General features: G+C 36.8%; 3 protein-coding genes across 3 annotated transcripts; all 3 read right to left on the bottom strand.

The window, feature by feature from the left end:
- Positions 1-225: 225 nt before the first annotated feature.
- Positions 226-14,733, bottom strand: LOC128021080 (collagen alpha-1(XXVI) chain). The gene is made up of 14 exons (XM_052608002.1): positions 14,383-14,733; positions 13,126-13,248; positions 12,902-13,005; positions 3,444-3,505; positions 3,226-3,355; positions 2,902-3,000; positions 2,714-2,833; positions 2,164-2,247; positions 2,024-2,067; positions 1,838-1,900; positions 1,681-1,716; positions 1,500-1,544; positions 1,323-1,398; positions 226-1,018 (listed from the first exon to the last, which is right to left on the bottom strand). Exons 1-14 carry the CDS (start codon positions 14,523-14,525, stop codon positions 873-875), a joined length of 1,275 nt encoding a protein of 424 aa, XP_052463962.1. The 5' UTR covers positions 14,526-14,733; the 3' UTR covers positions 226-872.
- An 884-nt stretch (positions 14,734-15,617) lies between these two features.
- Positions 15,618-18,860, bottom strand: LOC128021077 (B-cell CLL/lymphoma 7 protein family member B-A). Its single transcript, XM_052607992.1, has 6 exons — positions 18,692-18,860; positions 18,020-18,095; positions 17,773-17,875; positions 17,489-17,662; positions 17,003-17,082; positions 15,618-16,703 (listed from the first exon to the last, which is right to left on the bottom strand). Exons 1-6 carry the CDS (start codon positions 18,781-18,783, stop codon positions 16,617-16,619), a joined length of 612 nt encoding a protein of 203 aa, XP_052463952.1. The 5' UTR covers positions 18,784-18,860; the 3' UTR covers positions 15,618-16,616.
- Positions 18,861-19,713: 853 nt separating this feature from the next.
- Positions 19,714-23,217, bottom strand: LOC128021076 (transducin beta-like protein 2). The gene is made up of 7 exons (XM_052607991.1): positions 22,690-23,217; positions 22,424-22,539; positions 21,557-21,741; positions 21,303-21,454; positions 21,086-21,212; positions 20,790-20,942; positions 19,714-20,257 (listed from the first exon to the last, which is right to left on the bottom strand). Exons 1-7 carry the CDS (start codon positions 22,820-22,822, stop codon positions 19,798-19,800), a joined length of 1,326 nt encoding a protein of 441 aa, XP_052463951.1. The 5' UTR covers positions 22,823-23,217; the 3' UTR covers positions 19,714-19,797.
- Positions 23,218-23,430: the final 213 nt, after the last annotated feature.

Genomic DNA, 23,430 nt, shown 5'->3' with positions numbered 1-23,430 from the left:
AGGTGAGCAGAGGTGTATACACAATTTATGGTGGTAGATGTTGCACTTTCTGTACAGACAAAAGGTCAATTTTAGTTTTGAAGTTCTGTTCTAGTCTATTTTTTGTTTGCTGTGAGTTTCGAGATGGGACTGTTTTAATACAAAGCTACCGCTATATATAATTATGTGCATGGAGTCATTATAGGTCATCAATCAGAAAACAAAAAGAAAAGGACGAACCAAGTCTTTATGACAAAACATTTATTTTCAGCTTGAGTGACTGTGGTATTAAATCATTATTCATGCTACATAAAACTAGTTTTTTAGTGTAATCAAGTATCATCTTTGTTGATTAATTAACTATGACAACCAACCCGTCCAAAATCCTCACCTTTACCATAATAAAAGAAATGAACTACAGTAAACAGACATTTCAAGTTGACATGAAAGTCAGATTTTCATAACAGGTTCTTACTCCGAAACAACTTTTTCTCTTTTTTTTTTGGTGACATCACTTATGCCACACAGGCTACTGAACACTTCTAATCAATAACAAAACAGCAAACTCACATTCGTGCCGACTTCATTCTGGTAAGTAGTGCCCACTTTTCACCATCCAATTATTTTCTAATGACTAAAATAAAGGCCTGCCCTTAAGTAAACGGAAGTAAAACGGGTCATGAATGGCAAAGAAGACACATTTTCAACAGGTTAATACAGTGATTTCAAAATGTAAAAAAAAAGAAGAAAATTACAATTAAACAAAATACATCGAAGTAAATAAAATAGAAAAAAATCAGTGCCACTCTTATCATACTCATAAACAAATATGGACCTGTCCTTCAAAGCAACAGACAGGAAATAAAGGCCTTGTGATCACAAGTGTTTGTTATTTACTCTTCATTCCCAACAGAGTCCGGCGACTCTCTGTCTGAGGTAAGAGGAGAGGAGGGTCTGGCAGCACCAACATTTTTAGCACTGCCTGTTAGCATGAAATCTGCCAGGAGATCTATTCCAGAACCGGAGTCCAACAGAGTATCTATGCAGAGTGACGAAAGGAAAGAAACAAAAATAAAGGGAAATTTGTTACATAACCATGTGTGTGTCTAAATACACAGTTGGCTGTATATTTCTAGTCATCTGATGTAATTTTGTATTTTTAAGAGCAATATGAACCTCAAACCTCATGAATCCTCAATGTCATTACTTAATAATTACCACACGCACTAATCTGGCAGAAACAGCTTATGCCATGAGATCATAATGGCGCTCTGGAATCCAACCGCTCTCTAGTTAGAACTCATTACTGGAAATCTAGATTCATATGAATCCATAATTCTCACCATGAATGCCGATCATGTGCTCTAGAATGAGAACCCTCTCGGCCAGAATCTTCAGAGCTTCCCTCAGCTGCTGCACCTGCAAGAAGGCGGAGCTTAAGCATGTGATAATAAATCATCATAACAGCACATCCAAAGCTCAAAAAAACTTCCCAATTTTTTTTTTTGCACCATCCTTACCTCTCCTGGAGTCTCGCCAGGCTCTCCTTTAGGACCCGGAACACCCTATTCACAATACAAGAGAATAATAATACAGTGAATTTTATAATAATACATTTACATATAAATATATAACCTTAATTATAAAAACTAATTCAGAAAATAAAATGCGTTTATTTATTAAAAATGATATAAAACTCACAGGCTGCCCTTGCTTTCCTGTTATCCCAGATGGACCCTTTGGAAATAGAGCAATGCAATTTAATCAGCTCAAATAAAAACAAACATATTTTATCCCAAAAAGAAAATATAAGATGAAGATTTTATTTATATCTAAACATTGGCCTTCGATGACTTACTCTTTCTCCTGGATCTCCTTTGGGTCCCCTGTCACCTGGTGTGCCTGCAATGCTTAAGGCAGCCTGTGATAAATGTGAATTAATCAGTATACTGTGCCTTGTACATCTATATGTACTGTCCAATATTTATTACATACATACATACTGTAAATGCATATCATAGAATATAATGATAAAATGTCTTACATTTTTCCCTGGAACACCTGGGTGTCCAGGTGGTCCAGCAGGTCCTGTTCAACATGTACAGATAAAAGATTAAATGTGTAAAGAAATAGCTGGGCGGTACGTGATGATGCTGTTTTGTATGCTCTGATATTCTGGTGTACCTGGAGGACCAGGAGGGCCGGAGGGCCCAGGAGGACCAAGGAAAGCCTGCAGGTCACGATAGGACGCAAAGTCACTATCTTCATCTGAGACATGTAAAATACGATCATACTAAGGTGAAAACAAATCAGATGTACTATTAAAAATGTAACTTCACTGGCAGCAAATGTGATTTGAGCTGCTGTGCTGCTATAATGTTCAGCAGGATTTGGTGCTCAGGTTCTGCTTTGGTTTATCCAGACTCATGCTGCTTCACAGACAGCTAACTAAAGACTCTGATTAATTGCTTACAGACAGAAGCCAACCAGACTCTTAAACCGATCCAGATCTCTGAGAGGTTTATTTAAGATGAAACTGTGTGAATGCTGCCATCTTATGGTCATGCTGAGAATAATATTTGATAGGTCGCAACAAAGACTTGATATAAAAATTAAAAAAGGATTTAAATGTTGTTGTTGTTTTTTTTTACTTCCACTCAGTTATGCATTATTTTAACGCCATTTTTAATTAAAATGATAAAACAGCATGTTTAATGTGGACTGCTGTACTCACACTGGGCATGTTGTTTAGCCATTAGCGTGAAAACATCTCCCCTGATGGAGAAGTGCCCTGGGGGCCCAGGTGGCCCAGGAAGGCCTCTTTCACCTTGTGGTCCTTGCAGCCCTTGAGCTCCTGTAGAGTAAGCAGTGGAGCTCGCATGAAAATATTTTAATATTCCCAGTCAAATGGATAGTTCTTACCTCTAGGTCCTACAGGACCAGGTTTTCCAGAAAACCCTAAAGGTCCGGGAGGTCCAGGGGAACCTGGTGGCCCAGCTGGTCCTGGCTGCCCTCTTGGTCCTGGAAACAGATGTTGATTTACCAGTTTAATTCTGAATTAAAAAGAAATATAATATACATATATATATATATATATATATATATATATATATATATATATATATATATATATATATATATATATACACACACACACCTTATTTATCTACATAACTTATATACAAGAATATAAAATATTTAAAATTACTCATCATGAAGAGTTTAGCAACACATTATTTTCTTCACCTGGCCGGCCAATGGCATTGGGTGTTATTGGTGAGGGGTGTGTCCTGTCTACCTCATTATCAGCTGTTCTCTCAGGCGATTGGGTGGACAGAGGGAGAAGAGGGGCCTCAGGATCTCTGAGTAACATTATCTGTTTAAAAAAAGCAAAACCACATGTTTATCATCTTAATTTTTATGTGACTTGTTAATACAAAAGGTTACCTACATTTCTATCTTACCTGAGCTTCAATGACACTCAAGCGCTTTTTGATGTCAGCATACCCCATACAGTTCATGCATTCTAAATGGATGAATGCAAATAGAGATGTCAAGGTAACTTATAACAGCAGAGAAAGGGGAATTTCTAACCATAAAAACTGCTACAGCACTGAGTGAATGGATTAAGCAAAGGCTATAAATCTTTCAGCCATCTGTTATGTCATGAGTCAAATTAAATTCAGTTTAATTCAAGATGTAAGGAATTTTTATTGCATAGTTTTTGCAATATTATAACTGTACTGTATACTAGTCAAAGTTGTAAACAGAATTAAGTTTGTTATGTTCTCACAAGTTAATTTAACAAAAACACGTTCATACTGTACTTAAAATTCCAATGATCATTCTAGAGTTACAGGCCTGTAGTCCAAAAATGAAATCAACCCCCAAAAGTGTGAAACCAAAATAACTAGTGTATGACAGTTGTATGAACAACAAAAATGTATTAGAGAGACACTAAATGAGTTCAGTTACAGCTTTGGGTAGCATCTCTCCCTAGGGTATAAGGAACAGGAAAACCAGATGCTGCTAACCATGAATTTCCATTTGCATGGAATCCTAGTGAAGGGAAATATCTCATTCTGGGATTCCCCAACATTCACCTTTCTCATTTAAGAGAGATTCTCTTCACACAGCATAGGGCTGGTCAGGGTGAAGACAACCACAAAGTGCTGGATCTCTCTATGGAAGGAGACTGATCTTCCAAGACGGCAGAGATTTGGGAATTATTTGGCATGAAATGAGATGATGATGAATGGCAGGTGATCGCTCAGTGGTGACATTTCATATGTGAAATGCAATAGAGACATTTTTTTACCTAAAGATGAGATTAGAAATTAAATATCACTAGATGATGAGATGAGAAATTTTATTTTAGAAAACAATTCACAAAATAAAAAGTGCTTGAGATCACTAAAACTGATCTACTTTAATGTAAAGATGAACTGCCATTCCCATTTTACACATAATCTGATGTATTCTACAATTCAAAGGTTTGGATTCTGTATAAGATCAAAGAAAAAACTTGGTCGAATTGGTCAAAAGTGGCAGTAAAGCGTTCATAATGTTCTTCTGAACTTCAAATGAATCCAGAAAACAATGTTTCACGGTTTCCACAAAAATATATCAACATTGATAATCAGCAAATTAGAATATTTTTTGAAGGATCATGTGACACTGAATGCTGGAGTGATGACTGCTTATAATTCATCTTTGCCATTACAAATTAAATTACATTTGAAAATATATTAAAATAGAAAACAGTTACTTGAAATTGTAAAAGTATTTCACAATACTTTTGTTTTTACACCATTTAAAAAAAAAAAAACAGCCTCGATGAGCATTAAAATTCTTCTTTAAAATTTTTTTTTAATGTGATACAATGTAGAAGGACTTGATTTTATCAGGAACATACAACAAACTAATGCAGGACTCTTTTTTTTTTCCATTAAAATAAATCCACCTTTCACTATTTTGAAAACAGCTGAAATACTAGACAATTTGTGTAGTTAATGGACCAAAGTTAGTGGTGTGACTGTTTTTAGTTATATACTCTCCAACACTGCAATTCTATTTTTTCCCAATGAGACGTTTACAACTACAAGCTTCATCATCTGCTCTCACTTGACTGAAATACAAGACTCAAGACCACAAACATGTCACAGTGTCATCAAAGGACAGTCTGGATGCCAGACCTCATGAAGGGACATTAATTCATTCCATAAAGAGCAAAGGAACTAATTTGTCACTCTTCACCACAATATGCACATCCAACAGAACAGAAAAGTTAACATGTCTCTGTTTTTCTGGGTGGAAGGACAGAAGGACTGTGCTAACTGCACATCTGCTCTTGGAAGAAACACCCATGATGGTAAACCCAAAAGATGTCATTCACTCTATATCTGTATTGCTCAGAAAAACGCTAATTTTATCATATGGCACTGGTTAATGTATGATACAGGGCTGTGTGCAAGTTAAACTGTCATTGAAGTTTAGCAGAATATTCAAATTCAGATTGAAATGTTCGGCTGTCTGACATGCCTGTTCTCCACGTGCACTGGCCACAATGCACAGCTCTGCTGGATACCGGACAGCTCTCAGATCAGCGGACAGCCGAACGTTGGGGTATTCTGGAAAAACACCCAACGGATGAGCTGTAAAGAAGCATAGCACAATGGGATCTGCAGATACTGAACCTCTATGCTTTTCACAGATGTGAGGGAGGCTTTAAACAGTCCATTTTTGGAACTAGCACAACGATTTTATAAAAACTGACAAGGTTAATAAAGTTATGCAAACACGTGCCAGCGCAGACATCAGTGATGTATTGATGTACCAAACCAGAGTGTGACTTGTGTCTCAGGAGTACAAATACACAAATCATACATGCAAGCTGACCACATTAAGACTCCACACCCATTCACAGCATTTTGGCAGAGACTGATGGGGCTTTCAGAGATTATGAAGACACAAGATACTTTAGCATGTTTTTCTGGGTGAATTCAGTTTATAAAATGCGTTTATTGGTAAACTGCGAAGCAATGAAATAGTTTCAGACAGAATTAGAATTATTTGTATCACCAGATCTAAAGATCTGCGTCATCAACCTTTGCGTCAATGCTGAATTCATACAGACTTATTAGTAATGATCTTCAGTCTCTGTATCTGCCCTCAAACAAATACTTTGGGCACATGCATTGCAGAAAGACTGGTGACTGCTTGCTTTTACACTTTGAGAATCATTGCCTGTGAAGTTTATCCCTCTAAAGCATATAGTACATAAGTGGACTAAACAAATCTAATTTCTATGCACTTTAACGTAATTCCAGAAGTCTCCATTTGCTAATTTGGGCTGTGAAGGACATAACCTCTAATAAACAAGAGCCCCTAGGTGTTACTTTAAAAAACCTAAATAATCAAAATTGGATGCTTGTTGGCATTTCATATGATATATAATATCCATGTGAGTTGCTCTCTATTGACAGTTGGAATACCATTGCGGATCTGTTACAGCTGTTGATCCCAGCTGAAAGTGTCTTTGCATTTGTTTAAATGGTGATGTTGGTGTTTCTGATCTATTTACATTTGTGATAGTGTTATTAGACTATTATGCATAGACTACACTCTCAGAAAAAAAAGGTACAAAGGTGTTACTGAGGCGGCACCTTTTCAAAAGGTACAGGTAAATATGTAACCTTTAGGCTGATCATACATGGGGCAAATTTATTTGCCGTCAACGGGCAACCAGGTGAGACACAGGTCCCACAACCGATCTAAAGTATCCAGATAGAAATTTGTAACCCAATCTCAATGGGAAAGTACCCAAGCAAATAAAATTGCTCAAAAAAGTTGCCCTGCAAAATTGCTCCAAAAGTTGTCCCATGTATCATCATCCTTAGGGTACTAAAATGCAAACTTTAGGGGTAAATAAATACAGTGCACAGATGTATCTTTTAAAAAAGGCTAACATCCCAGTGACAGCTTTTGTGCCTTGCTTTCCAAGAGTGCGTTTTCTTACACTGGCAGTACGGGAATCAAACAAGCAAGTTGGTGACTAGGCAGTTGTCGGACAGTCCGAGTGGATCATATGTGTTTCTTGGCCTGAAGAGTTGATCAATCATAAAGGCCATGATATACTTCAAGTGAAATCGAAAAAATAACTAGTATGACATCATTTTGAACAAAATCATGCCAAAACAAAGTTTGTTTCGGTAGTTTGCCAAATAGATTAATTCTCACTGCTAATCACCAGATTACAGCATGTCATTTCTAAGACACTGCACATCCTGCCAAACACAGAATGAACATGATCAGTCAGCAAAAACAAGCCCTGGCTGATGCCAGCAGACGCTGACATGGATTGCACACTGATCTGATCAAATCTAATGAATGTGTTTGTTGGCGTCTGTCTGTGCAGTCTGAATTAGCAGATTTTGCCCTAAAAATTATTTGAAATAATTTGCTAATTGCTTATATTCATCATGGGTTAAATACAACTTTGGGTTCACTGCCATACAAGCTATCCTAATGAACAGGTAGACTTCAATGGCATGAGCATTTGTGCTCCACCACAGAAATGAGATGACCTCACTCGTCACAGGCAGCTGAGGGGGCTGCAGCACACGGCGTCCACATCAATCATGAGATACCACACCACAGACATCCCATTTTCCCACAGCCACTCTCACAGCTAGGGGTACTGATCACAATCTCAATTTAAAGGAATTTGTAGAGCAGGTGATAGATTTGAACCTCTGCCAGGCCTTCTGGAAACCTGGTATGGGGGTTGTATGAAAGACAGCTGGAGCTGACTATATGGATATAAATAAGACTCTGACCAGGGCATTATGGGAAGTTTGAGCACCAAAGTAATTCTGCTGATGGGAATTGTTCCCAAGGAATGACTAATGCTTTTAGTCTAGCAATTGGGGTTTAGTGGTTGGGATCCAGGAACCCCAAAGGAGCCATGGTTTTATGTATTACTGTAAAATGAATTAGTTTGTGTTTACTTTTCAGTATAAACTTTTTATTTAGATTTCATTTTAGGGATATAACTCCCCAAACCACCGTTATTTGCACTATGAAGACTAACTACGTAAAAAAAAAAAAAGTAGAGCTACACCAAACTGTTAAAACATTAACTTAAGATGAAATACATATACATACACACACAGACACACAGACACACACACACACACACACACATATATATGTATATTTAAATTAATAATTTGTATTTATAAATGTGCTTTACAAATACATCTGAATTGAACTGAATGTTTCTTCTCTAGTTCTCTATTATTATTACAAAATATACACGGTTTTATACCTTATTAGGCAAATAAGTAAAACTTTTCCAGATAATAATTACATATTTTCAGTAGTTCAGTAGTTAGTCAGTAGTTCAGTAGTTAGTCAGAAACAAAATGTATTTCTATACAACTGTTCGGCTTTGAGGTCGGTAAGATTTTATTGTAATGTCTATCAGGTTTCTGAAGTCTCATGCTCACCAAAGTTGGATTTATTTGAAAACAAAATACAGTAAAAACAGCGATATTTTGAAATATTATTACAATTTAAAATAGCTGTTGTCTTTTTCAATATACTTTAAAGTGTAATTTATAGGAATAAATTACAGGAGTGATGGAAAAGCTGAGTTTTCAGCATCATTACTCTTGTCTTCAGTGTCACATGATCCTTCAGAAATAATTCTACTGATCTACTGCTCAAGAAACATTTGAATGGCAGTGTGTTATCACGAAAACTTGATTATGAGAAATCAAGTGGAATTCTACATCGTATCTAAAAGCATAACCAAGTCTTAGATTGCTGAAGATTTTTGATTTGTTGCATGCTATGTCTGGGAGTTCCTCTCTAGTTACAATTAGAATATGGCTATGGGACAAAGGATCTCTTACAGCTGTCGATCCCAGCTGCAACCACCCTCCCACACCTCAACAGCTTTGCACCGCTGCATTCCTTGACGTCTACTCCTTCTTAGTCAAAAAATAAAGCTATCCTTTTCACATAGTCAAACACAACTGATCGAAATATAACCAAGTTTTTGACACATTAAAATGGAAATTTATTGAGCTAAAGAGAGGAACTGGCCTCAATATATAAAGAATGCATTAATGAACAAAAAGTTAACCTAGGGAGGGACAGCAACAAAACATCCAGCATTTTACTGACTAATCGGATGGACGGGAAAAGGGTTCTTTGTCTGGGCTGCATTAATGAACAAACAACTTCATCACACTGGTATCTCTTAATACAAGGCACATGAATTTATGACACTGTACATTCCTGAAGGACAAAACATCACTAAAGTGGTTGAACATGACCTCAACTAGTCACACAGCTCTCAAAAACTGGCAAACTGAGTTGAATAAACAACTGTAGGGGAGCATGAATCAGTTTAAAAGCTCTTATTGCATTTCTGTTCACGGTACATACATGGTTGGATTGTTCACTCTAATAAAAGCTTTGAATCCTGCCAGAAGACAGAAAAAGCGCCAGTCTGTAGTGTGGAATGAGAGACATTAGTATCAGTTGTGGTGATCGGTCGGATACACAGCGTTACCATTAACAACAACGAAGACCAATCAGAATTAAGTTTTCGGACCGTTTACACAAAATGCCTACCGGTAGTTGCATTCCACTGCACTGCACTTCCATTGTTTTTCTACGGAAAAATGCGCAGATGTGTTAGACAATTGTGCTCGTATCTTGCCTCTTTTGCATGGCACAGCATTCTGAAAATGCAAAGCTGAAGTTAAAATAGAATATCTTGAGACCGTTCGTTTTCATTCTACTGCTTGCGTATCTTTTTTTATGCATTCCATGTTTTTCACTTGCGTTTTAATTGCTCCTCCATTATTTTTCTATGTAAATGTACTAGACATATGTGTTTCACCATTACAGCATCTCTCAGGCATGATAAGATGTTCTAAAAATGTGCCACTCAATTAAAATAACTTCAACATAACATTAAAAAGCGTCTCTACACCTTGTTTTTTCCTATTACACTGCCTTGTGTCTTGCATTTAAAACGCAGAAACACATTGCGTTCCACTGCACTGCACTTGTATTGTTTTCTATGTAAATGTGCAAGACAGGTGGATTCGACCATCTTGCTTGTGTCTCACATCTTTTGAAGCAAGTAAAAAAATTTAAAATTGTTGCATTTTTTCCCCCCAATTCCACCTTGCATTTCTTCCCTGCATCTTGCATTGTTAAACACAAAAATGCCTTCTGTGCAAATCAACCCTTTGAACCCTTTAATGTTTGTCACATAGGTTACACTTTGTTTTCGATAGCGCACTTTAGACATTCTACATACTATAAGTAATGTTTTGCAACTACATGTCAAATAATTCTCAGAGTAATAGTAGACCGTTATATTAGGGTTAGGAGTTGGTAGAATGAGTTGATATACTTGCAAAGTTACTCATAATCAGATTTTTATTTACAGATTATTATTATTATAAAATAAAGTGTTAGCAGATATTAAGTAGACAATATACTAGTTATTTATGTTATTTTAACCTTGCATTAAACTAATACAGCTGCCGTTAAAGCAATTTGGACATGCTGAAATAATATTCGCTGTGATCTCCCATCTACCAAGTACATGTACAAGTTTACCCTGTTAAAGTTTACTTCCATGTTCCAAACCTGGGAATATTAAAAGGGTCCGTAATGATTGAAATCTGACACAGCATTCTTTGTTAGGCCTCATTACACATGACAACTAAAAATGCTGGGATCTCATAAAGACTGACGTTGACCTAACTTGAGCTTGACTGTGAGTCACAATCCAAATTCCAAAAATATATTCTTAAATAAACCAAACAGAGGGGCCTGAGACCCGGGGGAACAACAGCCTCAGGCTGAAGCTATGAGCCCAATGGAAAGGGATAAAAAAGAGGGAGGAAGGAGAATGAAGATTTCTGATTTATTTACCATGTCAGAGATCATGGTGCCCTTGGATTTGTCTCAAACTAAATCATCTGCATCTCACAGGGGATGATCTGAAAAGAGACACTGCAGACAGGCCAGTCTGTCTGTTGTTGGAGGTGGGGGAGGGGTCATTAAACCCATCCCCATCCAGAAAAACATGAGAATGTGTGTCATGGGTAAATTATCTTTATTGGATCAGAAATTATTCGGACCTCTTGTGACCTCTACCACATCTAACTGTGCTATGTCAAATTAATCAAAATTAATAAAAAGAGCAAACTCATTTCCTCAAACATTGCCTAAAATATTTTCTTCCAGACATTTATTTCACTGTCAATTAAAATATATTTACCCAATACGTGCAAAGACCCAGAGCTGTGCTGGTTTTGATTATGATTATCTAGGATAACAGTAAAGTGAGTCAGTAGGGAGTGTAACTGCGCTCGCAATGGTCTGATACTATTCATATCGAGATCTCTGATTTTCTTTTGCAGATTGATTGCAGATTTTTGTGTCGTGGCAAATCTGAGCATGTGTTGTAACACAGTCATAATGCATTTTCTCCTGGTTAATATAGAAACATGTTCATGGATGTGTTGCACTTAAGTGTTTGGTGTTCATATAGTGAGGAAATACATTCAGACCAGCATATAGTTATGACAGATTCGTTTTGGGATTTGACCCAGATGACTGATTTTCACAATCAGATCAGCTGTTGTCACTCACATTCTCACCCACACAATGAATATAAGGGATCTTTCCTTGTTGATAAGAGACTTACATTTAAAAAACTGAACCACCCACCAAACAATGCCAAGTCAAATGTGAGTGTTGTTTGTTTGTGCAAATCTCTTGGTAGATGTTTGGGTAGTCTGGTTAGTTGCCAGGGCATTGCTGTGGGGTTGTTAGGGTGTTCAGGGTGATTGCTAGTGTTCTGAATAACAATGTTGCTTACACAAACCAAAAGAGGGCAACCATGAAATATTTATTAATGGGTGTTATAGGTGGTTGCCAGTGGTTGTTAGGGTGTTCTGTGTGGTTTCTGTGTGTTTGCTTGTTTACACAAGTCAAAAGAGATCTCTAAATCTCTAAATCGAGACCACAAAATCTCTACGATAAACTAGGTGTTTTTCTTGTCTTAAGCCGGGCTCAAACTACAGGAGTTTTAGATTGATTTAGCCCCCTCCCGAGAATCGAAAAAAAACTATTCAAGGTTCTGATGTTCGGCACGGATTGTAATGGTGTAATGTGAGGCATTTACAGATGAAATCTTGCACATCCCTATCTGCTCACACACAAATCGAGGGCTGCCCCGAATAATATCAGACATGTTTGATATTTTGGATTTTAAATCAGGATGATGACACTATGACTACAACAGTACTCACGAGATAACGTGAGGAGCTCACTCTGGCATGATCATTTTAATAAAATCTTTTAGTTTGTGCATGTTTACTATATGAGGGATGAAAATCTGCTAAGATTCTCCTTATGTGTGTGCTTCAACCAGATTTCATAATCATTCAGGATTTTAAAACCCCTGTAATGTGACCCGACATTCGCAAACACCACTAATAAATGTTTATGTAATTGCCTGGGTGTTCTGGGGAGGTTGCCAGGGCCAGGGCCGTTCTTAGGGGGGTTCAACTGGTGCGCCAACACTTGTGGTTGAGGGGGCCCCATGGCAAATGGACCGAGGGGGTCTATACCCCCATGTCTGGGTTTTCAGGGTGGTTGCCAGGGCATTGTTATGCGATTATTAGAGTCACAAGTCAAAAGAGTCCAACCATAAAAGCTCTATGATAGTTGTGCTATGTTTTGCTTGTCTTAGCAAACACCCCTGATAAATGACTATGTAACTGGCTCACAGCACCAAACAATTCCTATATCTTACGGTCATTCAAATGATTTAGTAATGCTTCAGTGAACTTGAAATCAGCAAAACAATGAGCTCCATCACCCTCTCTGCAGTCTTCTCCATGGAATCCTGGACAACATCGCCATTCCAGAGATGTGATTTTCCTGTAGGTCACTCTGTACACGGGTCTCACCAGAGATCTGTAGCTGGGAAAATACAGAGGCAAAGCACGCACAGAGTCTGTTACTTGTCATCCAAGTTAATTTGAGAGTGAAAAACAGAGTATAACCCATTGTGTATCATGAGATCATTTCTTTTCTCTGTACCTGATGAGGTTTGAACATGGTCCAGGCCATCGGCAACTCTGAAACAGCCGCTGCACGACAGTCTCGGTCCCATTTTGCGTCTGGCATGAAACGGTCTTCTGTACGGTGTACTGACACCAGTTCCTTATTTGTTTCAAGTTGAACAACCAATGACAAATACAAAGACCAGACAAATCAGAATAATGCAGAATCAAGAATTAAACAGAAAAAAAATCACTGGAGAAGTAAATGTGCAAATTTATTTACATATCAGACAAAAAGGAAATTAAATCATGGAAAATAAGAGAATTAGGTAGAGCCTGAGATTTCCTTTTCACAAAACTCAGATTGATGGCAATGCAAAGCAAACAGTTAAGGGTTCTAAATAGTTTTAGCGCCATAATGTTTCTTTGTGAATTTCCTTCACTTCAAAAGCAAGATAAAATACAGCTCTGTGGAATGAGGGTCCTCTGAGAGACCCTCTAAGTGGCACAAGCATATCTTTTTTCTTTACCACGCGAGAACGAATGATTCTCTCACGACATTCATACAACACCCAAAAGTGTCTGACAGACATCCTTGAAGAGAACTAAACCAAAAAAAAAAAATAATAATGTGTGCCTGCATTTACATGCTTTGTTTCTAAACTCAATCTGGGAAACTTTCCTTACGAAACATCTCAAATGATTCAAAACATCCCAGGATTGAGACCCTGCACTGTTTGTTTCACTGTTCAAGTAACTGTTCATTACTTTTTTTAACAGGAGAGAATGTGATGAGTTGTGACTGGACCACAGACACACAAGAAGCTCCACACGCTTAGAATAAAGAGCTCAACCTCTACCACATGTAAAACCATAATATATTTTGCCCACTGTCTTTTAGGAAAAGGAATGCTTCATTTTTAGCATTTTGGCTTTGTTGCAGTTAATCCTTTTTCTGGGAACTTAATTAGGGGGGCCCTCAGAGACATGTTTAGGACAGACACATGATGATAGATAGATAGACAAATAGATAGATAGATAGATAGATAGATAGATAGATAGATAGATAGATAGATAGATAGATAGATAGATAGATAGATTCCAAGACACAGAAACAGTTGTGAATAAAATACTAGAGATACAAATTGTGTTGGATTAAGATAATAATAGAATTGTTTAACTATTCAAACTGTTTCGAGTTCTTTTACCTTAATACTCAATTCTGCAGTAAAATAAGGCTTCAGATCAATCAGTTCGATATCCTAAAGTTTATTCCAGCCGGTGACCGGTTTACCTGTTGAGTTTGTTTGCTCCCGTGTTGTGTTCCGACACTGTGCGCTGCAGTCTCACTGGAACCTGATAAATAGCTGCGAAAGCTTTAAAAGCACGAAAGGAAAACATGAAGATACAAAAAAGTGTCCAAAATCCCGCCCGCATGGTCCGACGTCTAACAGCTCTTCCCTTATTCCCTGTGCTTTATCTGAAGTTTCCCCGTTCAGACGAGTTACTGAGAGACCTGACGGGTGAGCACTGGAGAGACAGCCACTGACTAGAATAAAATACAATCCCCTCTTCTGGAGTAAAACACTGGCTGTGTCTCACAACCTATCTGACTGACTATCTAGTACCTACTACATCATAGTCACCATTACCAAAAATGCTGCAGGCGTGTTTGACATCCAAAACGCGGTCTAGGTAGTGTACTAGGGACTGTATACTAGGTAGTGGTCTAGGGACTGTATAATCATATGCCAAATCAAGTACAGGGACTTTTAATACGCATTAAGTAAATAACTCTATGTTTCAAACATACAATAACGATAAGTAAAATAATAATAAATTGTATATAAATATATATACACATATATATATATATTTACACACAAATGTTTATTTAATTTTTTGTCATGAAAAATGGTGCTTCAGCGACACATGCAGGTCAAACATTTGGTAAAACAAGTTTTGTATTGAATCCCCATTAAAAAAAAAAAACTTTAAATATATGTTTTTAAATATACGTTACCGATAAAAAGTTTAGGGCTAGCAAGATTTTTCAGTGTTTTTGAACAAGGTACACATAATAATATATTGAAATATTATTTCAATTTAAAACAACTGTATTCGATTTGTAGGCTATTTGATGTGATATAAATCTTGAATGTTCTTCAGACATCAATCCAGTCTTGTGTCACGTGATCCGTCAGAAATTATTCTAATATGCTGATTTGTTCCTCAAGAAACATTTCTTATTATATCAAGGTTGTGCTGCTTAATATTTCTGAAGAAACCTTTTCCCCCACTATTCTTTGATTAACAAAACATTAACAGAACAGCATTTATTTGAAATGGAATTTTTTTTGTAACATTTTAAATGTCTTTACTGTCTCTTTTCACCAATTTTAATGCACCCTTCCTGAATAAAAGTATTAATTTAGAAAAAACTGACAAAAAAACGTAACCCCAAACTTTTAAACTGTAAGTGTACATTTTTATTATTTTTAAAGAATAAAGACAAAAATAAATCTTGAATATGATTCTTAAAGGTTTAATTTTTTTTTATGATATTTGCATTAAATAACAATATGACTGCTTCATTGAACTCAACTCAAAGTGCCCACTAGACCAGTGTGCAAAAAAAAAAAATAAGGTGGCATAAGATACAGGCATTTTTAGGGGTGTACTACAGAGACAAAAAAACAGAGTAGATGTTCAATTACTGCAACAAATGAACGCTGATAGACAGTTGGAGGCACTAAAGATCCTGAGAGCAGAATCTACAAACACAAAATATAGATATTTTTCTCATATTTTGAAACACGACTTAGAAAGTCTTAATTTCAATCTGCATGTAAACTTACAGAATGTTGAAAACATTCTGCATGTTGAGTCATTGTTTTTAAGAGGGAATGGGGTGTTCTAATGAGATAATTTGAGCATAGAGCATTAAGTATTAAATTGCATTTCAAGTTCCCTTGTCATGTAACTTGCTTTTTGTCATGGTTTTGAAGGACATTTTCTTCAATAATGGTTAAGCCTTCAGTCAAAATAAAATTAGATTATGGCTTTCTTTTTTTTAACAAACATCATATTCAACTGAAGATAAAATAAAACTATTAGCATTATAATAACTCTAACAGCAATTTCAACAAGAAGGGATTTATAGTGATATTACATTCATTCATTATCCCTGTAAACAGGAATGTCTATTTAATATTCTGGCTTTTTTTTGGTAAACGTTGAATCGATGATTCATTCAGGTTACATCAGAATTAGTGTAAGTGATAACAATTCAGAGATTCTACTCTGGGATCTTCAAAAATGAACAATAATCCTGACATGAACTGAATGGAAGCATATTCTGGGAGTTACAAAGGGCTACAATGTTGCAAAGCAATCCCATGCGGTAATAAATATAGTGCTTTTTCGATATCTGGTCCATATTGTGTCTTTTGCAGCAGTTCTAGGAAGGTCAGTGATCAGTCTGGCTGATTATCAATGCCCAGTGTACAGTGCGTGATTGTGTGCGTGTTAGCTAAAAGGGGCCGCCTGAATGACCGAGACCTGCTCGGTACAGATTCTTTTCAGTGGTGGGGCTCCACAGCTGTCCTCATCCTCCTGTACCCAGAGAAAGAGGAGCAATTAATTATTATTAGTTATTCATTTTAGTAGTACAAAAGGCTCAATATATACATTAAATAAAGTAGAATAAATAACAAAAAAATATTGTTTAAAACATTTTTTAAAAGGTATACATGTAATCTTCCCCCCCCTCATATACTTTATACCAAAAAAGTTAAATTAATATATTATATTATATTTTAAAGGCAGGCCAGGTTTACAACCAAAGGAAGAGGAGATGTCCCAGCATTTGTGCTTTATGTAGAACCTCTGCATACTTTTGTACTGTTTTGTACCTGAGCAGTGAGGGGTAAAAGATCTTCCTTGATCAGTCTGGGCGGCTCATCTGCAATCTCACTTGACTGCAGCAGTGGCTCTAGAAAAAAAAAATATATATATTTTTAAAAAGTTATCATTTTCAAAGTGGGTCAAGTGACGACTAAATTATCTCAGTGACCTTTTGTGAAATGCACAGTTTGGGAGATAAAAACATGATTAATTTGTTCAAATCAAAAACACAATTACACAAAGAGGGCAAACAGTTTACTGTAAAATCTCTGGTTAATATGACTAAATATTTAAGGAAGCTTTGGAAAATTACAAGCTTTATAAAATACAGAATATACCTTTGGAAATGTATAATATAATATAATATAATATAATATAATATAATATAATATAATATAATATAATATAATATTATATAATATAATATAATTATAAATCTCTCAGCTCTCAGAATAAAATTAAATTCAATGAGAAATGCAAGGTATTAGTCTCACCTTCCATGAATTCTTGGCCGAGGGTGGGCGGCTGTGGATCATCTGTATGGTAGTCTAGACTCTGCAGTGCAGGGCTGACCGGCTCACTGGGCTGTGGACTGGAGTTATTGCTGCTGTCTGCAGCTGCTTTAAGCTGGTACGAGTCTGACAGAGAACTCTGGTTGCTGTTCTCATCTGAGAAGCCAGGAGGCAACCAAGGGAAGATTTGAATTTAACATTAAGAAAGAAAAGTTTTTTGGGTAAATGATGCCTTTAAACCTTGAATCTCACATGCAAATGTTTACCTTGAAAATCTAACAGTACAGAACAGGAGTTATCAGATGACTCCTCAGTGGGAAAATTCTTCTGTTGCATCTCACCACCCACAGACACCTTGCTCTTGTCTTTCTAAAAGATATCAGGTTACATATGCAGTAAATACAGTGAAGACATTTGTAAAATCCATTTACAGATAATATATTGATCTTATGTATAAAAGGAACTCTCAAACAATTCAAACCAAGAGAGGTGAACATGTTTGATGTGCCGTACCTCCTTTGTGTCCACCACAGGAACCCATTTAAATATTCTTAATGATGTATCTCCAACTGTGACCCATTTCTTCTCCCTGAAATAGAGCAATTGTGTAACAGGTTTCCCATATACATGACTTGAAAGCTCTATCAAGTTTCCATGTTAAAAACGCAACCATGCAGAAAAAAGCACTTAGCAAGTTTCCAGATGGAGAAAGTTTAAAGGCTCCTCCAAGAGCTGTTTTTTCGGGACATGTGGGATTACAAAGTCCATTTGTTGATGAGTTGAACCCTATCCAATATCCCCATTTATTTCAATCTCAAAAGTGCTTGGTTTTTGGTGGCCTAAACCCTGATTGAATGTGTTAGGATTATTCTCTTGCACAGTAAATGTACACTAGACTTTATAAACTAGTGAAAAAAAAAAAGAACAATCATATAATTTAAGGTTACTGACAGTCCCACACTACGCCTGTTCACATGAAGAAACCTTTTAAAAGTCCTCTCTAGTCCCGCCTCTTTTTGCACTTGTCCCTTGAGAAAACAAAAGACCAGTGCGCAGCCATTGGCTGTCTCTTGTGTCAATCAAACGGCATCCTCTTATTAAACCCCTCCTCCTTTCCGACTGAAGTTTCTCTTTTGAAAAACATTTCTCTCTTTGAAAGTATCATGACGCCGCCGTCATACTCACCATCTCCGCACTCTCTCGATAACCGCCATCACTTTCTTAATGTCATCTTTAGCGCGGCTACGGGTCTCCGCACGGACCGAGCGACCAGACATTTCTGAATTTTATCGGTACTCTTTACAGGAATCGTGTCGGTCTCGCAGTCTGGCGTCGCAAATCTCGTATCGCGAGAACTCACGACTACTTTCCAGAGCTTCTTGACTGATCCCACCTACTTAGAAAGGTCACACGTGGCTGCAGTTTAGATTTGTTACATTTATATTAACTTTATTATAAGATGAAAAAGCCATTAGTCTATATTTCAAGTCAACGACCGAGGGCCCCAAACCTATCTTGTAAAAATTATATTTATTTATAAACTAAATGCTTTAATATAACTTGTAAAGGTTATAGTACATTTCAAAATAAAGGTCCTATAGGTCTGTTTTTTTAAACGAAATAAGATATCAAAATGGGTATTGTAATTATTAACGTTAAAATAGTTTACACGTTATTTACATTAATCAAGCTTAAGGACTGCAATTAATAAAATTAAAAATGTAATAAAAAATATGAGCTTATCTGTTTGACATTTAGATTTTATTAAAAACTTAATAGACTTTGTATTTGTATTCTTTTTTATATATTGCATAAATTATGTGCTTTTTCCATTCTTACAAAATCGCTGATAGTACTTTATATGATCATGAAATACTCCTGGTTCAATATGCAGAGACAACTAGGAGTAGACAATTATAAAAATTCAAATATAATGCAGTGCAAACGTAAAACACAATGAATAAACATTTTTTAAATTTGAGTTAGGAAATTATAATCTATCTTTCGGAATAATTAAAATAATCAACAGAAAACTATCTATCTATCTACAGATCTTTATAAATCATAATACTTTTTCCACCTCAGTATGACATTATTTTGCTTTTGCAGGACACTATATTTCCCCTGAAAAGTGAAAGTCACTTTTAAAGCCACAAAGAGATGGCAGTAGAAAAATTTGTGAAAAAAGAAACAAATTTGTCAAACACTTAAAAACACCCGATTTATTCAATAAAACCGGCATGCAAAGCAACCAAAAACAGATTAGCTTTCGAGTGAAAATTACTCCGCTTTTAGTTCTTAGTTGCATTCAGCACTGTGTCCAGAGCATTCTGAGCATCTGTGATCTGCTGCTGGAGTCTCTGTCTCACTCCATCGTTGGAGGCTTTCTTCAGCATGGTCTGCATGTCCTGGATGGCAGCACGGTAACCGGTTACATTGTGAAAGACGTGAATGGCACGGTCCCCACTACTCACTAAGAAACGGTTATTGATGTCAAACTTAAGGTCGGTTATCTCTTCACTGTGAACACCGTGAAACTCCTCCTCTAGTTCACCAGTGCTGGCATTGAACATGGCTATATCACAACCGTTTGATATGGCTACCACACGACCGTCGGGAGACAGGGCAATCCGGCTCCCCTCCGACACCTGACATGGCACGGTCCGGAGCAAATATGGGTCCTGCTTTTTCTTATATTCCACATCAGTGTCCCACAGCTTCCACGTGCCGTCTTTGGACACAGTCACCATTCTGTAAAAGGCAGTGACAGCAATGTTATTGAATATGGCATCAAAACTGAATAAAAAAAATGCCAATTCAAGTTTCTGCAAAGTTCAGATTCAAATAACAAAATTATTAACACACCTTAATAACATGTTTTTAAATCTCTGTTCACAAATTAATTTGTGTTTTTTTTGTTTACTAAAACTAATCCTATTGTTTTGTTAACTGAAATATATAAATATTAGATTTGACACAATATAGTTTAATATGAAGCACTAAAATTACTAAATAAAAATACTGAAATAAAAATAAATTTAAGCTAAATATAAATATTTAAAATAAAAAAAGACTACAATTAAAAGTAAAATCTAACTAAAAATATAGAATTGCTATAATATTATTTATAATACTAAAATAGTACTCATGAATAAACATTTTAACATGAATATATTATATAATTTTACGAATTAGTTATACATTTATGATTATATTTAGATAAATATATTGATTGATATTGAATATATTTTTCGTTCAATGGGAAATGATGAGAAGATCTTGCCTCCGAGAGTCATTAGAGAAATCAAAGGAGTAAACCCCAGCTGAGTGTCCCTTAAGGTCAAACGCACGGGCGACCTCTTTGAACTCCCCTGATTTAGCAAAGCAAACCTCCCACACCTTCACATCAGGGGTAAAGCCACAGGAAGCAACAAACCTTATAAGAAGGAAAAAAACAAAAGTGCTTTTCAATCTATTACATTTATATGTGCATTATGTCCAAACTCTTTATGAACACTGATGCGGCACATTAATCTTTTTTATTCCAGCAGGGCTGCTTGCATTGTTTCTTGAACTAACCTTCCACACGGTGACACAGCAACATGCGAGTTGGTCATCTGATTAGTGTTTATAGTAGCTAAAACCTCTCCCTTCAGATCCCAGATCACAATGGTAGTGTCAACAGATGCAGTCATTATAAATTTGCCTGAAAACCAAATATAAAATTACTACTCAAGTCTTACACAAGCTTGCTTAGCCATAGTTCAGATGCATTTAATTACTGGAGTCCACTGACCCGTCTCGGCGATTCCGATGTTGATAACGATTCCCTTGTGTTTTTGAGGGAAATCCTCTGAGGCAGCTTTGAAACTGAATGTCCCATCATCCTTTTTAATCATCTTATAGATGCGAATGGTCTCTCCATTAGCCAGCCAAGTGATAAATGCTCTAGGGACAAACACAAAACTAGTGAGCAGCAATAACAGCTACATAAAACTGTTCGATTATTTAGCCTAATTGAACGACGTGTTATAATGAAGCCAAACGTACCGAGAGTCTGGGCTGAAACGGACGAGTGTGGCATGATCAAACTCAACATTGGCTCGCAAGCACTTGTGATCTCGTTCCAGGAAGTCTTTAGTGCTCCAGATCCTGATGGTACGGTCGTCAGAGCAAGACGCAAGGTATTTGCCATTGCTACTAAAATCCAGGCAAGTGACACTGCCACTGTGATTCTAGAAAGGAAAAATGAAATGCACAGAAATATCAATATACAGGAATTGTAATGAATTTTCAGCAGCCATTACTTCAGAAATGGTTTCCAATATGCTGATTTGTACGATGGAGTTTTAGTGCCACGTTGAAAAAAAAATCTAAGATTGCGAGATTAAAGTCTAAATATTGAGAGAATTTCGCCTTTATTCTCGAAACATTTTGACTTTATTCTCTCGAAACATTTCAACTTTATTCTCTTGTAATATTTCGACTTTATTCTCTCATAATATTTCAACTTTATTCTCTCGTAATATTTCGACTTTATTCTCTTGTAATATGTCGACTTTATTCTCTCGTAATATGTCGACTTTAATCTCTCGTAGTATTTCGACTTTATTCTCATTGTAGGCCTATTACGACTTTATTTTCGTAATATTATGACTTTAATCTCATAATCTAGCCATGTATGCTGCGGCGCCCGGGGAGCAGTTGGGGGTTTGGTGCCTTGCTCAAGGGCACCTCAGTCGTGGTATTGCCAGACCGAGACTCGAACCCACAACCCTAGGGTTAGTCAAACTCTCTAACCACTAAGCCATGACTTCCTGTTGAAAAATAAATCTTAAGTAACATTATAAATGTCTGTACTATAACATGCTTTGACAGTAAATGAAGTCATGTGTTTATGATGTAAGCAAGGATTACCTTCAGAGAGGAAGCCAGAAGCTTGTGTGTGAACGTGTGCTGCTGCGGTTTCTCCTTACGGGGGCGCTGTTGCTGCTTCTGCTTTTTGGAAGAAGTTTTCGCTGCATTTTCCTCAACTGTAACATTATCCAGAATATGAAGACATGACATAAAAATAAACTACTTTCCAAATTAAACTTAGTCTTTGAGATGAGTTTAGAACATCGTTATGTTAGTGACGAGAAATCCACTTTAAAGTTGCTGACAGGTGTAAGTAAGACGCTCACCCGGTGGATTGTTGTCTTTCTTCTGTTCGTTCTGCTCAGATAATTCGTCTTTCTGTCTGCCAACAGCCACGACCACTAACAAAACCAGCGCGCCTATCAGGAGTGATAGTGCAAAGATCGCTGCAAACTCCATTTTGGCGAGATTTGTGCCACGTTATCACTCCTGACCCAAACAAGCAGACTCAGAGACTGACTGTATTGCTGCAGATCTGTTTTTCTCCGTTTTCTGTAACTCGTGTTTCACTCTGGTTCCACTTCACTCCAGTGAGTCGCTGGCAACTCGACTGCTGCAACACGTATATATATAACCGTGATCTTCACTGAATATCTTTGAGCATCAAACTGCTGGGTGTTTACGCGACAGCCCACTGTATTTGTTTTTTGAAAATTGCAGAACTTAGGTAAATTACGTGTATGAAATTAAATCTCAAACTGGGGCTGTTTTCACGGAATGAATTACATTACACGGAATGTAGTGACTGACGTCGTCTAGCACCACTGCGCAGGCGCGAGATTCTCTTTTGTTGTTGAGTGAATAATCTTGGGAAAGTTCGTGTTATTAGCGCCGCTTGCGGTTTGGAGTCTCGGCAGAACTTCACAAACAACGGGGTCGTAAATGTCCCGTTTGGTTAGACCATATAAGAACAGGTTTAGATCGACGTTAGATTTTGCTTTTTGCATTTAGATCGTGGGTAATTAACATTAACTTTTAGGTATTGCTTCTTTCAATTATATTGGATC

The sequence above is a fragment of the Carassius gibelio genome, chromosome A10 (assembly GCF_023724105.1).
Source record: "Carassius gibelio isolate Cgi1373 ecotype wild population from Czech Republic chromosome A10, carGib1.2-hapl.c, whole genome shotgun sequence".
Taxonomy (NCBI): Eukaryota; Metazoa; Chordata; class Actinopteri; order Cypriniformes; family Cyprinidae; genus Carassius; species Carassius gibelio.
The sequence above is the reverse complement of the archived record's forward strand: the minus strand, read 5'-3'. Positions and strand labels throughout refer to the sequence as shown.